Source organism: Dermacentor andersoni, chromosome 1 (assembly GCF_023375885.2).
Source record: "Dermacentor andersoni chromosome 1, qqDerAnde1_hic_scaffold, whole genome shotgun sequence".
NCBI classification, from domain to species: Eukaryota; Metazoa; Arthropoda; class Arachnida; order Ixodida; family Ixodidae; genus Dermacentor; species Dermacentor andersoni.
In genome coordinates, this window is record NC_092814.1 from 95,505,554 (window position 1) to 95,520,998 (window position 15,445).

The 15,445-nt window shown below is 41.1% G+C and overlaps 1 protein-coding gene and 1 long non-coding RNA gene across 4 annotated transcripts in view; one reads left to right on the top strand and one right to left on the bottom strand.

Annotated features, from left to right (window-relative positions):
• The window catches only part of Sec5 (secretory 5), a 49,575-nt gene extending 40,094 nt beyond the window's left edge, over positions 1-9,481 (top strand). The window contains exons 22-27 of one of the 3 annotated variants that reach the window (XM_050193798.3): positions 1,465-1,606; positions 5,103-5,158; positions 5,732-5,854; positions 8,945-9,006; positions 9,095-9,154; positions 9,242-9,481. In XM_050193798.3, coding sequence (XP_050049755.1) covers positions 1,465-1,606; positions 5,103-5,158; positions 5,732-5,854; positions 8,945-9,006; positions 9,095-9,154; positions 9,242-9,329 — 531 coding nt within the window. In that variant the 3' untranslated portion in view covers positions 9,330-9,481. Of the gene's footprint in view, positions 1-1,464; positions 1,607-4,702; positions 4,768-5,102; positions 5,159-5,731; positions 5,855-8,944; positions 9,007-9,094; positions 9,155-9,241 lie in introns of those variants that run through there. The other 2 variants (XR_008608657.2, XM_072286447.1) reach the window with 2 other exon arrangements.
• Positions 1-15,445, bottom strand: part of LOC129380534 (uncharacterized) — a 42,103-nt gene that overhangs the window by 12,197 nt on the left and 14,461 nt on the right. The gene's annotated exons all lie outside the window — the stretch shown is intronic.

Below are 15,445 nucleotides of genomic sequence, written 5' to 3' on the forward strand. Positions count from 1 at the left end.
GTATAATTGAACTAACGCGTTGGTATTTTTAAGAAATCTTGAGTTAATAGAGTCTTGACCAGGCTATGAGTGCTGGTTCAGGGAATCAATTAGTTTCGCAACGCCAGCCGTATCCATGATCACTGGAGGCACAACTACATAATCATACTGGCGAGTAGGAGGTAGGCGGTCATTGTAAGGGACAGAAAAATTTTGCACAAATGCATCATTAAGGGCGGCAGCACACTGTTCCTTAGGTATAAGGATGCCCAATGGTTCTTCCAGGGTTAGGTGCTCATCATGCAAGGGGTTGATTACACCCCAAAACTTTTTAACGTTAGTCTTTAACATTGATGGAAGTACATTAGATAGAAAGTTAGATTTAGCATTCTTTAGTGCTGTTACGTACGTGTCGAATGCAGACTTATAGGCAGACCAGCGTGTGTGGCAGTTGGCGAGTGTTTTACGGAGTGATATAGGCGTTTTTTGCGGTTACATAGGCACTTAAAATGGGTATTGTACCAAGGAGCATCAGAAATAGAGGTAATGTGGGATGGAATGCACTTTTCAGTTAGTTCCTGAACTTTAGCGGCGAACATGTCCGATTTTCAAAATTCGGTAGGAAAGTGTCGAGAAATGCAGTTAATTCATTATTTGTGGCGGTAAAGTTAGCTTTTTTGTAAATATGTATGCTTTTTCTGGTTTTAATTGATAACGATGAAAGCACAAATTGATTAATTTGATGGTTAATTGATCAATCCCCTAGGCCTACCAGAAACTTTAATGCGTGTGGTTAGAACTACCGTAAACTACCGCAGAAGCACACAGTTCCGTACAAGCACCCAGTATTAACATTTCCAAAACATCAGAATTCTGAAAATTATATGTTAAGTGCCCCCCCCCCCCTCCAAAGCGCCAGCATCAGCCGAAATATTCACCCCACTGCAGTCGCTACAAGACCGCTACAGGTGATGACGGGGATGTTCGCTTCTTTGCGCTGAAAAGCGAAAGACCAATGGGGATGAAAGTAATGCAGGGTGACAATGAGCAGTCCTTGAAAGAAAACCCATTGGTCACAAGCTTTTGTAAGACACATCTTGATAAATCGTGCATGCAGCTGCTGTTCACAGGTCTGTTCTTGCCGATCTGTTCAAGTCTCATGAGTGTCAGCAGTGAATGCATTGACCTCCTCTTCTGCACTGACTCGGAATAGCCGTTCACTGGGTTTAGTGATGATGAGTAAGGTGCCAGTGTACCCCATCATTTACCATGTGAAAATAAACATGCTTTCTTCAATTCTGTAGCCACCATAGCCCTGCCTCGAAGTTTTTGTTGGCTGCCATCTTAGTTTTTACTGCTTCGACCGGACAAGCACCCTTATCTAGATTAACCCCATTTTCACTGAAAGTGGGGTGGGCACTTCCACAGTATTTTACGGTAAAACTCACTACTCTCACTTTTTCTCAATAATGCACTGCATTTCAGATAGCCCAGTCCAGGCTAGCGGATCTTGACAACAAGCTGTTTCAAAAGCTTCTTGAAGCCAAATGTGACCCTGTTGTGGGGGCCATAGAGCCCAGTATGTATGCTGGTGCCTTCGATTGGAAGCGGTGTCCTGAACCTATGGGTCTGTATGAGTCCTTTCTGAAAGCAGTTGCAGTATGCTATGCTCACAATCTATTGTATCTCTTAGCAGATGTAAATTATCTTAGCTGCCATGAGCTAACATAAAACCGAGATACATGTCTTGAAAGCGTGTAAGGCATGAGCATATCTAAAATCTTCAGATGTATGTGCCGCAGTACACTTTCCCAAGGTCACACCTAAGCAAACTATGCAACTGTTGTCAAATGTTTGTTAAAAGCCTCTTTTCACAATTTATATGTTTGTTTTCTCCTGAAACCTGCTACATTTTGTTGAGGCATAATACACTTCGACGGAGAGTATCAGTGAAAGCATTAATGCCCGAACATACAAAATGGTTTCTGTAGCTTTGCTTTATGCCGATAATTTTGCAGGACTGTTTATATTAAGAGTTGAGCATTTTTCTATGAGGTTATTTACTTGGGGTTAAATGTGTTATTTCTTTTGTTTTTCAGGGAGCTATAGTGAGTCCGTTACTTTTGTGCAATATTAGGTACAATACACATGAAAATGCAGTAATGTGCTATCTGCTTCTCTCACTGCTGTTTGCTATCTGGTCTATCTTTACTCAATATGCCTGCACATTGATTCATCAGCACTAGCTCTGCATCAGTAGTCATAAAAAAATCATCTTCCTCATTCCCCACTTCATGATATTTGCTTTTGCAATACAACCAATTCAGTGTTGGGAAAGCTGCGCCAGTTGTGCCAATCTGCGCCGACTGGAATTTGTTGTCTCGGACTGCTCCAAAAGGGTCTTCTTTGCTTAAGTTGCACCATTGCTGAGCCATGATGTTTGGCAAAGCAAGTGTGTGCTAAAAAATGCAGAACTGCTAATTGAGCATGGAAGGAATATGAAAAATTTCAGTGACATTCAGAGTGGGTGTGTGTTGATGCAAGCGAGGGAGAAAATGGCAGCTAATGCGAAACAGCTAGAGTTGGTGAATAAGGCAAAGAGAAAACAGGGCAGTGCACACTGAAGTGTACATTCTATACGAATATGCTTTTGTTGAAATTCAAGCACATCACAATTTAATTTTGCTAGGTCTTATGCTTTGTTAGTGCTTATTGATAATCTTTTTGTGCTGCACTGGTACAAAAAGGGAAAAGCAGTGATATATTCTGGACCTTCATTTTTTTGTAAAAGCATGTTCTTACGAACATGCTCATGCTTTAAGCAGCTTGTTCCTATGTACAACATCATGACACCATTTCTGTTAATTTTCTAATATACATTGACCTTGTGATACTTTGTGTTAAACTAATGAAATGGGTTAATATATGTTTTAAAATGTGTTCTGTCGTTTAAGATAATACAGAATCACGCTTTTGTTGAAAGTGGGTTCCTTCTCTGATGTTTATAGTATTATGATAATCTTTCAATTTTTTCCTGTTACGAACTGTGCTAACATTTTTATTGAAGAGGTCAGAGGCTTGAATTTCGCTTGCCTATGAAAATAATATATTCTTGTACTTATATTGGTCATGGTTCTTATGATGTTTACCATATAAACTAGTGAGAACATTAAACTAAATATACATCTGGCATGTGCTTTTGTGAAAACCCTACGTCTGCTCCAAACACAGGCGCAGCTGCTCCAAAAGCAGATTTTGCCTGCTCCAATGGCTGTTCCAAAACACCGAAGACCATTCCCACCACTGCCAATTGGAAATTTTGCAGCTCATAACAGGGCCCACCCATTCAAAACAGGCACTTTTACCACCTATGCACCTGCTTTACTGCAGTGGTAGACACTGGCATCTCAATTGCTGAAAACACGTGCTTAGAACACTCAGTGGTTTCCTCCTAGCACTTGCTGCTTCAGCTGGTGTTGATGATGAATAATATGTTTCATAAATGCAAATGAGATACCGGTGCCCTTGTGGCTGAATAAATTGTGTTGCTCTTGCAATTCCGATTTAGTGAACCCTTTTTGCATACAAAGCTGCTGCCTATGAAGGCTTCAATGCACGGACGCGATCTGTGCAACAGCTATCATCAAATAATTTTAGCTCTGCCTCTTTTAACTGGAAAGATAGGGAAGAGCAGCATGTAGGGTATATTTTTTTTATGTCCTGTAGAAACCTGTGCTACTAGAATCATTTGCACAGAAACTCGACTATAAAGTATAATTTCATAGAGGGTCATCATATAATCACATTTTTATAGTAAACTAACCCTAGAAAACTAAAATGTGTAGCACTATGGCTCCATTGAAATTGAGGTCTTCAGGAATATCACACTTTAACATTTGCAGATCTATGTGACAGAGTGGCTTGCCTTGATATTTGTGTGTTTAGGACTGAGCTTTCATTTGTAACATCAAGAGCATGGTTGGTGAACAAAGGATTCTTGAACTTGTTGCATATTATTTCAACAAGCGACGTTCTATGATTGTTGTTCTTGTTTTACGAAATTAGGCACTGGGCTTGCAAGAAATTTGAAATTTCTTTTTATAGATTTCCTATTGGTGAGCGTAATGTTAAAAAGTTTTACATAACTCTTAAAAGCTTTACTGTGAGGTAAAAGAGTCTACTTTTTTGTTTGTAGGCAATGAAGCCATTCGTAACAGCATTTCCTTTTGCGTTTTGTGCAATAGTTGTCCAATGCTCACATGCTGTTTCCTCACTGATTGTGTGATCTATGTTGCTTGCAGTAAGTCTTGACAGCCACTATATTTTGAGTCACTTGGAAAACCTTTGATGACATGGACTTGGAATGGTTGCTTGGCCACCTCTATGTTTACGTTGACAAGTTTTGCATTACTCCCTGCCTCAATAACAAGAATTGCATGAGGATAGATGAGAGATTTGGACCTTCTGATATTGCTGTTTTTCAAGTCCATAGCATCTCCTGTAGACCACGGAGAATGCTGCTAGGCAACATGAAGGGGTCATTTAAAGATTTTTATGTAACAACCACCTTGAAGTTGCACAGATTTAGAAGAGTCCTAATGCATTGCACATTTGATAAGAGTGGTGAAAACAAGAATGAGCTGCATCTCCTTTCTATGAAAAGAACCTTGTAAACTTTATTTCTGGTCATCATCTTTTTTGGTGCTGCCTGGTGCCACTGTAGGAATCTTCTTTTGTATCCAGATTGTTCTCATGGACTGTTGACATAAGCATACAAGAACTTGGCTGGTGAGCCTACATTTGTGAATGTTGCATTTCAGATATTCCCCCTTGGTTGTTCATTGAAGGTCAAGACAGTTGTGTCTTGCTTTCAACATTTGAAGATGTCCGTGTACTATATATCTGCCCTGATACAAAATTAACAGTATGTTGTAGGTACTGTTACTGCCCGTAATCATGATCAGTTGAGGAAAAGTACAGTTTCAATATTCCTAATATAGGTGTTTATTATTGAAATGCAATTTAAGGTGTAACATGAGCACTTCTGACAGAGGTGGCAGTCACCTGTGTGCGCATTTATAATGCCTTTTATTTATTTTCTGATTCTGATTCTTTTCCTGCAGGAGTTAGTCCGTACATCAAAGAGGTTCTGATGAACTTGATTGAGGTTCATGCAGAGGTAAGCATATACACACTTTTTTCTCTTGTATCACAGTGGTCTCTTCCATGCAAAGCTTGTAAAGAAATTGCAGATTACTTGAATAACAACTTTCCCTAAGGCATGTTAGGCTAAGTTGACGGTTGGTTACCTCAGGCATGTAGACGACATTAAAACTATATAAACAAAATGTTTGCTTCTGTTGTTCTTGCTTGTTGCTCAAGATTCTTCATGCACTCTCAACGAACTCTCCCCCCCCCCCCTTTTTTTTTTTAAAGAAGAATAGTGCATTTTACAATAGTGAAACAAATGCTGCACTCAGTGCACTGGCCATAATGTCACGCTTTTGTCACTTTTCTTTTTCTGGTATAATTACTGTGAAATTGCTACCCTTTGCAAAGTGTTCAGTCGAACAAGAATGTAACAAGTATCCTTTGCTTGTACTGAACAGTGTCCATTTTAGGTATAGCATGTGCATACAAGCATGCAAAAACTAGAAGTGAAACTTTTTTTTACATTGTTTGAGACTGGATACGTATGCACAAAACCAGACGGAAAGAGGTGCTACTAGGAGACTTCTCGCTTCTAATGCAGGTGTACACTATTTCACCACCACTGGTTGGCCGCATTATGACACCTTTGGCGCAGTGTGTGGCAGAAGAAATAGCTCGTATTTATGAGTGCACGGAGAAGTTTACCAAATACGGAAACATGCAGGTATGGTGTTCTGCTTTTGTTATAGCCTTTTGGAATCAGTAGAAATAAAATAAGCATACACCTTTAACTCCACACTTCGCAGTATGCGTAGGTTCGAGATGGGCAGACACTAGTTCCTGCATTGAAAACGAGTTCCTTTGTTGATTTTATTTATTTATTTATTTATTTATTTATTTATTTATTTGTCACAATACCCACAGCGCCCGTAGGCGTTACAGCGGGGGGGAAGCAAAGGACCAATAAATAATGCAGGTAAAATAAAACGTACCCATGACACTTTCATACTCGCACATGTGTACACACACACACAAAAAAAGCATTATCTTACTTCGGTGGACCTATTGAATTTGGAAATACCTCATTTGAGAGAATTGTTGTGACATTGGATGGTAACTTGTTCCACTGGCTTACAATTCTGGGAAAAAAATTCATAATTTGAGTGAAGTTTCTAAAATCAAGGAACCACCTTTGGCTGATATTGCTCATGCTAGAGTTGTTCCTTGTGCCATTTGCTTTAATGATTTGCCATGCTAGTGATTTCCAGCAATTTTAAATGATAAACTTGAACACTACTCACTGGACAGTTATCTAGACAGTTACAATGCCCGCAGCCTTTCCTTTCCCCATTCTCTATGAATGCAATAAGTTAATACTACTACAAGTGTAATTTCTAGGCTGATAGCAAGAAATCAGGGCTTCCTTTGCACATAACACTAGTTGCAAATCCTTTGCACAGTTGCATGGCAAATTATATAGTTATTGTCATGTCATGTGCTCAACTATAGTGTTTGTCTAGGTCATTTTAGTGCTTGTCATTTTCCTTCCTCCCATAATTTACTCTCCTTAGTTTAATGATTTGTTCAAAATAAAGGATCACACTGTTATCAGGTCAGTTAGGAGAAATATTTTAGGTGCCGACAATCTAGTGTGCTTCCTCAATCAGCCAGTTTTTGTCTCCAAAGCCTGGCCTATCCTTCAGCAACATTTACTGTGAATAGTGGTTATGAACTAGGAAATGCACCGATCATGTTTGTTCATGTGTTTGTCACACTTTGCTTCAGGCAGGGCACAACAGAATGTAAAGAAAGGTATCCAACCAGGTGGAGCTCGAATCGAGCAGACTGTATGTTTTCAAGCCAAGTGTTCTAACCATTATGCCATGGCTGCTTTGCACTAATGAACAAATAATACTTGCATTGTTATATTGTCCTCCCATATTGGAAAATCTGATGGGCAAAATTAGTATTGTCTAAATTATATAGTGTTGTCAAGTTAACAGCATCTGGAGCATGTATTTGTACCGGCTCATGCAGCGCAAGTTGACTGGGCACATCATGCATGTTCTGCAAGCCAATGGATAGTACTTCAGACATCACATGTTCGTTGCTGCATGTAAGCTGTAGGGTAGGCAATGCTAGAACCAACATCCACAATGTGCCTCCTTTAGAAGTGGCACACAAACAGTACCTCCTTTCAACAAGCATAATGTAGCTTGTGTATGGGCGATGGCGCAGCTACTTAAAGATAACCTTACTTTATTTATTTTTTATTTATTTTATTTATACATACTGCAGCCTCAATGAGGCTATTGCAGGAGTGGGATATACAACAAACATAAAAACATTTATAAACAAGCTTGCGTGAATTCTTTCAATGTGGACGGATAGTTCCCAGCAAGGAATTCTTGGCTTCAATTGTCGACGGAAAAATGCTGTATTTTTAAGAATCATTGCGGGTGAAAAAGGCTAAAATATTTAGGGCATGGTGACTCCTCATAAATGAAGGTTCGGAAAAGGTCATATAGTTATCTAGAGAAAAGATACGAGGAGAATTAACGTCTAAAGGAATTTTAGGCATTCAAGATGGCGATGCACTGCAAGAGTAGCGAGACCAAACAGGGGGGAAAAAATTTGACAGCAAAAAGTCATTGTCGTATCTCCTGCAAACAAAACGCACTGCCTTTCTTTACACAGAGTCTAGTTTTTTGATGTCAGAGTGTCTATATGGATTCCATACAACGCAGCCATATTCAAGGATGGGACGAATGAGCGTTTTATATGTTAGAAGTTTAGTTTCTTGAGGAGCAATGCGCAGCATACAATGTAAGTAACCTAGCCCTTGAAGGACCTTGTTACAGGTAGGTAACATCATTGTTTGAACCATGACAAATTGTGTGTTAGTAGGATACCCAAATATTTGAATTCAAACACTCTATTTAAAGTAGTATTATGAAAAGTGTAGCCAATGAAGGAAGGGTATGAACGTCGTGTAAGGGACATAGACAGTCTTGGAAACGTTGATATTCATTTGCCAAGCTTTGGACCAGTTACAAAAGTCAGAGAAAGAATTGTTAAGGACAACATGATCAGTTGGAGATTTAATTGTATGATATAAAATGCAATCATCTGCAAGAAGGCGTATTTTAACTGACATGTGTAACGGGACATCATTAATATAAAGCAGGAATAAAGTAGGATCCAGTACTGAACCTTGGGGAACCCCTGATGAAACAGACATCAAGGATGAGTTAGTTGAGTTGAAACGTACATATTGTGAACACTGGGAAAGAAAGTCCGATGTCCAACCAACCAAGAATGCATCTTTTAGTATAGCGAACAACTTGCACATAAGTTTAGGGTGTGAGACAGTGTCGAAGGCCTTTGCAAAGTCTATAAAAATAGCATCAATCTGGTCACCTGTGTCTAAAGAGCTGCTAATGTCATGAACAAATTCTGTCAGTTGTGTTATAGTGCTGAGGCAACATCTAAAACCATAGGACTTTGCTTTGATTAGATGATGTTGTCCTGGAGTTTCCAGAGGTTCTTCCAGTGGCGCTGAAGTATAATCAGTGTTTTCTCAGAGTAGCAGGGCATCTTTCTCGATTTCCCGTGGTGTAGTCTCCAAACACATCAAGAAGCTGAACACTTGCGACTGCTCTTAATAGAGTTCAGAAACTGAGAGTCATCAGAGTATGGTTCTTCTTTAGTGGTTGCAACTGGCTCCTCAAGGTACATCCTTAAATTTGTGTGGGCCGGAAAATGTTCAGGGAATTCTCATAGCAGCATTTTTTTATGAGGACATCTTTTTCAGGCTACTCTCGACCTTCGAGCACTTGAGGAAGCTGTGGATTTCTACAGAAACCAGAGTACAGGGTATGGTTATGAGTCTCCTTTTCTTTTTCTTTTTGCTTTAGTCTTAAATGCTGTAGCAGCAATATAATTGTTTCTTGTGCACTTCCAGAAATTATTTTATGATATGCAGAAACAAGTTGGATCCTTTTGGTAGCACGAAAGAAAAGGAGTAAGTGTGAGCTTATCTTGTGGAAACAATATACGTGCCTTTTCATGAGGTGGTGTTGAAAGGTTGCCTTTTTTTGACCATTCACAGGTTAGTGGACGAGCTACTCGAAAAATTTCGTGCACAAATGAGGCTTCAGTTGCTCTGCTTCAAGGAAGATGTTGTGGTCAGTGTGTGACAGGTATCGCTGCCATAATTATTTATTTCTTTATTATCGGCAATCCCTGGAAGGCCCTAATCAAAGATGATTTATTCATAACTTGTGTGATCATGCAAGTTCAAAGTACCTAGCGACGCAGACACAAATAAAATATTTTGAGTAACATGTAAGCTCAGTTTTTGTGTGTCATTTGCTTTCTTACTAACCTGATCTTGTGTGTTTGTGCACATGCTTCAGTTCCACAAGAAGTAATTTTCATAACCCTGGCCTGGATAACGTAATGATTGTCATCATCATCAGCCTGGTTACGCCCACTGCAGGGAAAAGGCCTCTCCCATACTTCTCCAACTACCCTGGTCATGTACTAATTGTGGCCATGCTGTGCCTGCAAACTTCTTAATCTCATCCACCCACTTAACTTTCTGCTGCCCCCTGCTACGCTTCCCTTCCCTTGGAATCCAGTTTGTAACCCTTAATGACCATCTTCCCTCCTCATTACATGTCCTGCCCATGCCCATTTCTTTTTCTTGATTTCAACCAAGATGTCATTAACTTTCGTTTGTTCCCTCACCCAATCTTCTCTTTTCTTATCCCTTAACATTACACCCATCATTCTTTCCATAGCTCATTGCGTCGTCGTCAATTTAAGTAGAACCCTTTTCGTAAGCCTCCAGGTTTCTGCCCCGTACGTGAGTACTGGTAAGACACAGCTGTTATACACTTTTCTCTTTGGGGACAATGGCAACCTGCTGTTCATGATCTGAGAATGCCTGCCAAAGGCACCCCAGCCCATTCTTATTCTTCTGATTATTCCAGTCTCATGATCGCGATCCACGGTCACTACCTGCCCTAAGTAGATGTATTCCTTTACCACTTTCAGTGCCTCGCTACCTATCGTAAACTGCTGTTCTCTTCCGAGACTGTTAAACATTACTTTCGTTTTCTGCAGATTAATGTATAGATCCACCCTTCTGCTTTGCCTCTCCAGGTCAGTGAGCATGCATTGCAGTTGGTCCCCTGAGTTACTAAGCAAGGCAATATCGTCAGCGAATCGCAAGTTACTCCATTAACTCTTATCCCCAATTCTTCCCAATCCAGGTCTCTGAATACCTCCTGTAAACATGCTGTGAATAGTATTGGAGATATCGTATCTCCCTGTCTGACGCCTTTCTTTAATGGGATTTTGTTGCTTTCTTTGTGGAGGATTACGGTGGCTGTGGAACCGCTATAGATATCTTCCAGTATCTTTACATATGGCTCATTTACACCCTGATTCCGTAGTGCCTCCATGACTGCTGAGGTTTCGACTGAATCAAACGCTTTCTCGTAATCAATGAAAGCTATATATAAGGGTTGGTTATATTCCACACATTTCTCAATCACCTGATTGATAGTGTGAATATATCTATTGTTGAGACTATAGCCTTTACGGAATCCTGCCTGGTCCTTTGGTTGACGGAAGTCTAAGGTGTTCCTGATTCTATTTGCAATTACCTTAGTAAATACTTTGTAGGCAACGGACAGTAAGCTGATCGGTCTATAATTTTTTAAGTCTTTGGCGTCCCCTTTCTTATGGATTAGGATTATGTTAGCATTCTTCCAAGATTCCGGTACGCTCGAAGTCATGACGCATTGTTTATACAGGGTGGCCAGTTTTTCTAGAACAATCTGCCCACCATCCTTCAACAAATCTGCTGTTACTTGATCCTCCCCAGCTGCCTTCCCCCTTTGCATAGCTCCCAAGGCGTTCTTTACTTCTTCCGGCGTTACTTGTGTGATTTCAAATTCCTCTAGACTATTCTTTCTTCCATTATCGTCGTGGGTGCCACTGGTACTGTATAAATCTCTATAGAACTCCTAAGCCACTTGAACTATCTCATCCACATTAGTAATGATATTACCGGCTTTGTCTCTTAACGCATACATCTGATTCTTGTATATTCCTAGTTTCTTCTTCACTGCTTTTAGGTTTCCTCCGTTCCTGAGAGCCTGTTCAATTCTATCCATATTATAGGTCCTTATGTCCGCTGTCTTACGCTTGTTGATTAACTTAGAAAGTTCTGCCAGCTCTATTCTAGCTGTAGGGTTAGAGGCTTTCATACATTGGCGTTTTTTGATCAGATCTTTCGTCTCCTGCGATAGCTTACTGGTTTCCTGTTTAACGGCGTTACCACCGACTTCTATTGCGCACTCCTTAATGATGCCCATAAGATTGTCGTTCATTGCTTCAACACTATGGTCCTCTTCCTGGGTTAAAGCCGAACCTGTTCTGTAGCTTGATCCGGAATTCCTCTAGTTTCCCTCTTACCGCTAACTCATTGATTGGCTTCTTATGTACCAGTTTCTTCCGTTCCCTCCTCAAGTCAAGGCTAATTCGAGTTCTTACCATCCTATGGTCACTGCAGCGCACCTTGCCGAGCACGTCTACATCTTGTATGATGCCAGGGTTAGCGCAGAGTATAAAGTCTATTTCATTTCTAGTCTCGCCATTTGGGCTCCTCCACGTCCACTTTCGGCTATCCCGCTTGCGGAAGAAGGTAATCATTATTCGCATATTATTCTGTTCTGCAAACTCTACTAATAACTCTCCCCTGCTATTCGTAGAGCCTATGCCATATTCCCCCACTGACTTGTCTCCAGCCTGCTTCTTGCCTACCCTGGCATTGAAGTCGCCCATCAGTATAGTGTATTTTGTTTTGACTTTACCCGTCGCTGATTCCACGTCTTCATAGAAGCTTATATTATTATTATGATTATATTCCAGCACTATTATTTTTCATGCTTTGTGAATGGTTCGAGCAGCCCTCTGCCTATGTTAACACCCAAATCAGTCAGTCAAGACTGGTGGATGATAAAAAAGAAATAGAATCAAGTAAATTGCCAGTAAATGCCATAATTTACTGCAATTACTCTTGCTGACGAATATCAAGTAAATCAGTGTGGTATTTGGCAATAACAGTATTTACATGGTGCTGCAGTTTGGTCAAGGTAGGCTAAAATGTATTAGTTGAAATGAATATCTGAAGCCCTTCGAATTTAAGTTTTATTGGTACATACTCTGTGATAATGCAAACAGAAGTGCAAATTCCACAGCAGTAGCGAATAATATCAATTAGTTCTTTCCTTCGTGAAATGTGCAGTCGACTGACTCTTTAACAGTACTGCGCAAGCATAGACTGGCTGGCCAGTCAGCACCTTTTAACGGCGCCGAGCGACGAGATCAGCACCTGTAGCGCATATGCACAAAGTTCACTCGAAGTTCAAGTTTCGTCTGCTAGGCTCTTCCCACAGGCATGACACCGTCCCTGTCTCGATTAACGCAGTGAAAGCTTCCCTGCTTATCAGAGACAGCAAGTGCGCATGAACCCGGATGCATCTTTTTTATAACATATCCTGCTGTAGTCCATGTGCACCGTAAGATAAAGAACAAAGTACACAAGAAAGATGTGATACTGTTGCATTGCCGCTTTGCATGTTTTGTTCATTATTTTCCTGTGCATGCGCACTAGAGCAGCACACGGCAGCAAAAGAAAAAAAAAAGCACGCAAGCCAGGAACACATGCCCCTGCTATCTCCAATAAGCCGGGAAGTTTGCGCCGCATTAATCATGCCAGGGGCTGTGTCATGCTGGTAGGATGAGCCTAGCAGACGAAACTTGCACTTCAAATGTATTTGGTGCGCATGCGCTACTCTTGCTGATCTTGTTGCTTCACACTGTTAGAAGACGCTGGCCAGTTGGCCAGTCGAGGCTCACGCAGTACTGTTAAACAATTGGTCAACTGTACTTTCTAATACTTTGCAGGCTGCAACTTTTCCTTGTATATAGAACACATTTCAGGAGATTACCAGTGAACTGAACACATGCACAATACCTTAACAGATTCTTTTTTATACAACCGATTACATTAAATACCAAGTATAGATCGCTGCAGGTAAACATACAGTATATCATCACATTGTAGAGACGGTGAAGAACTTAAACACTGCCGATAATGTGAGTTAAGAAATGAACTGTTTATTGGATGAACTTTTGCCCAGAAAGACGGGCAACACTCTATTGACAACGATAGTGGTGAGCACATTCATTGGTCATCTATTGTAAACTTGTGGATCAAGTCCATTCATTATTTATACATGTATTACTGTGCATTCCCTGCTGCTCTTTCACATTCAAGAAGGGACAACAATATTCACGTCATGCATGCAATCTGATCAGATAAGACTCCTCTAGAGAATCTGTGACAATGTTGAATAAATTTCGGATGCATGTAGATTTGCCTTGCGCCGAGCAGTAACTTAATAACAATGATAGTCTAGTGAAAACAGTTATTTGCCAAAAGAAGAACAATGTATACAGTCATGCTCAATATGAGTTGCAACATGGGCATACAGCCGTCAGTTCTCTCAATAATAAAAATGGCAAGTGCCATTTTTCTTGTAAACGGGGTGCTACCAGTAATCGGAACGGTGTTCACCATTTTTTGTGTAGCACTGCCATATGGGCATTGTATCGCAGTATGGCAGCACCAACTAAAAAAGAAGATTCTCACATTGCAACTCATATTGAATGCAATAGTACATGTGGCATTATATAACATTAATAGGTGTGTACAAATAATCGTGTTCGAATCAAGAATTCAGATTTCAAAATTGCAGAGTATTCGTTCATGTTCAAATACTATAAGGAATAGCAGCACTTATTGAAGTTTTGGGAAAGAACGATGCAAGCGACTGCTGTTCAAAATGAGTCTGCTGCAGAGATGTTCCAGCTCCTCAATGAATGCATGGAGCAGTTAACTTCTGTAAAATAGCTTCCATTCAATAAAAATGGCTCACTCCTTTGGCAGCCTATCAATTTGTTGTGTCAGTTTAGATAACGTAGCATTTTATTTGGTCAATCTCATGCCGGTTGCATCTTATTAAACTGGCTTGCAGTGCTGTTGTATTACACTTGGCTCTTTCAACAAACAACACTTTATGTGCGTCTGGGGGCGCGGACATTCGAACACCTCTTCTGCAGTCTCAGGGTTTTGTGTGCGGACTGTGGCAGACGCTAGCTCTCTGCCCTGGGAATCTATGTTTCGCCATAGGGTATCCACTTGGGCTTGTCTTCTTATGGTACGTGGGGTTCATGTTGCGTGGGATTGGTGCTACGCACAGGGATTCGGGGATGTTCGGGGCAATTCTTTCTTTTCGGTCTGTGGTGGCTATAAAGGTTTCACCATAGCTCAGCCATTGGAGCACTGATCTTCCGATGGGCTTGAGCTTCAGTTGTTCTGATTGACTGGCTTTGTGAACTTCAGCTAGTTCTTTTCAGGTGTTCTGTACGTCCATCTTTAGAAGTATTGTAGTCGAAGCCGTGGATGGGAGCCCCAGGGGCAATTTGGTGGCTTTGCGTATTAGAATGTTGAGTTTTTCTACCTCTGCATTCCTCAGCGCAAGGTAGGGCATGCTGTATGTTATTCAACTTGGGATGAGTGCTTGCACCACGCATAGCGTGTCTTGTCCTTTAATGCCGCTTCTATGGCTTGCAACTCTCCTGACGAGATGCGTTCGCTGTAGTCGCGGGAGGGTAGCCGCCCCGTACTCGTCTTTGTGGATGTGTATCAGTAGAACTTGTAGGGTTTCCACTTTTGGGATGGGCGTTCCATTGAGGGTGACGCTGGGATCGGGTTCATAGCATCCGGGTGGTCTGCCTGTCAGTCTTGTCTTGAGGATGAGGTGTTTCAATTTCTTGGGCGCACAGCGGAGGCCTCTCGATGGTATAGCTCTCGACGGTATCTACTGCTTCCTGTAGGCGTGTTCCTTGTGTTCCGATGTTTGAGGCCCTTGTCTATAACGTAATATCACCTGCATAAAAACCATTGCTTAAATGATATTGCGCGACATAAAAACGACACGGACGTGAAAGAAGACGACACACCACTTGGTGTGTCGTCTTCTTTCACGTCCGTGTCGTTTTTATGTAGCCCAATATCATTTAAGCAATGGATTACCAACTTGCCCGGAATGCTGCTCGCATAAAAACCGTGTCGTAGGTGTGGTATGGCGTCGAGCAGGCTAGGTAGCTTGATCATGGCGACGTTGAAGAGCAACGACGGTATGATCGAACCCTGCGGGGTGCCTTTGCTCGG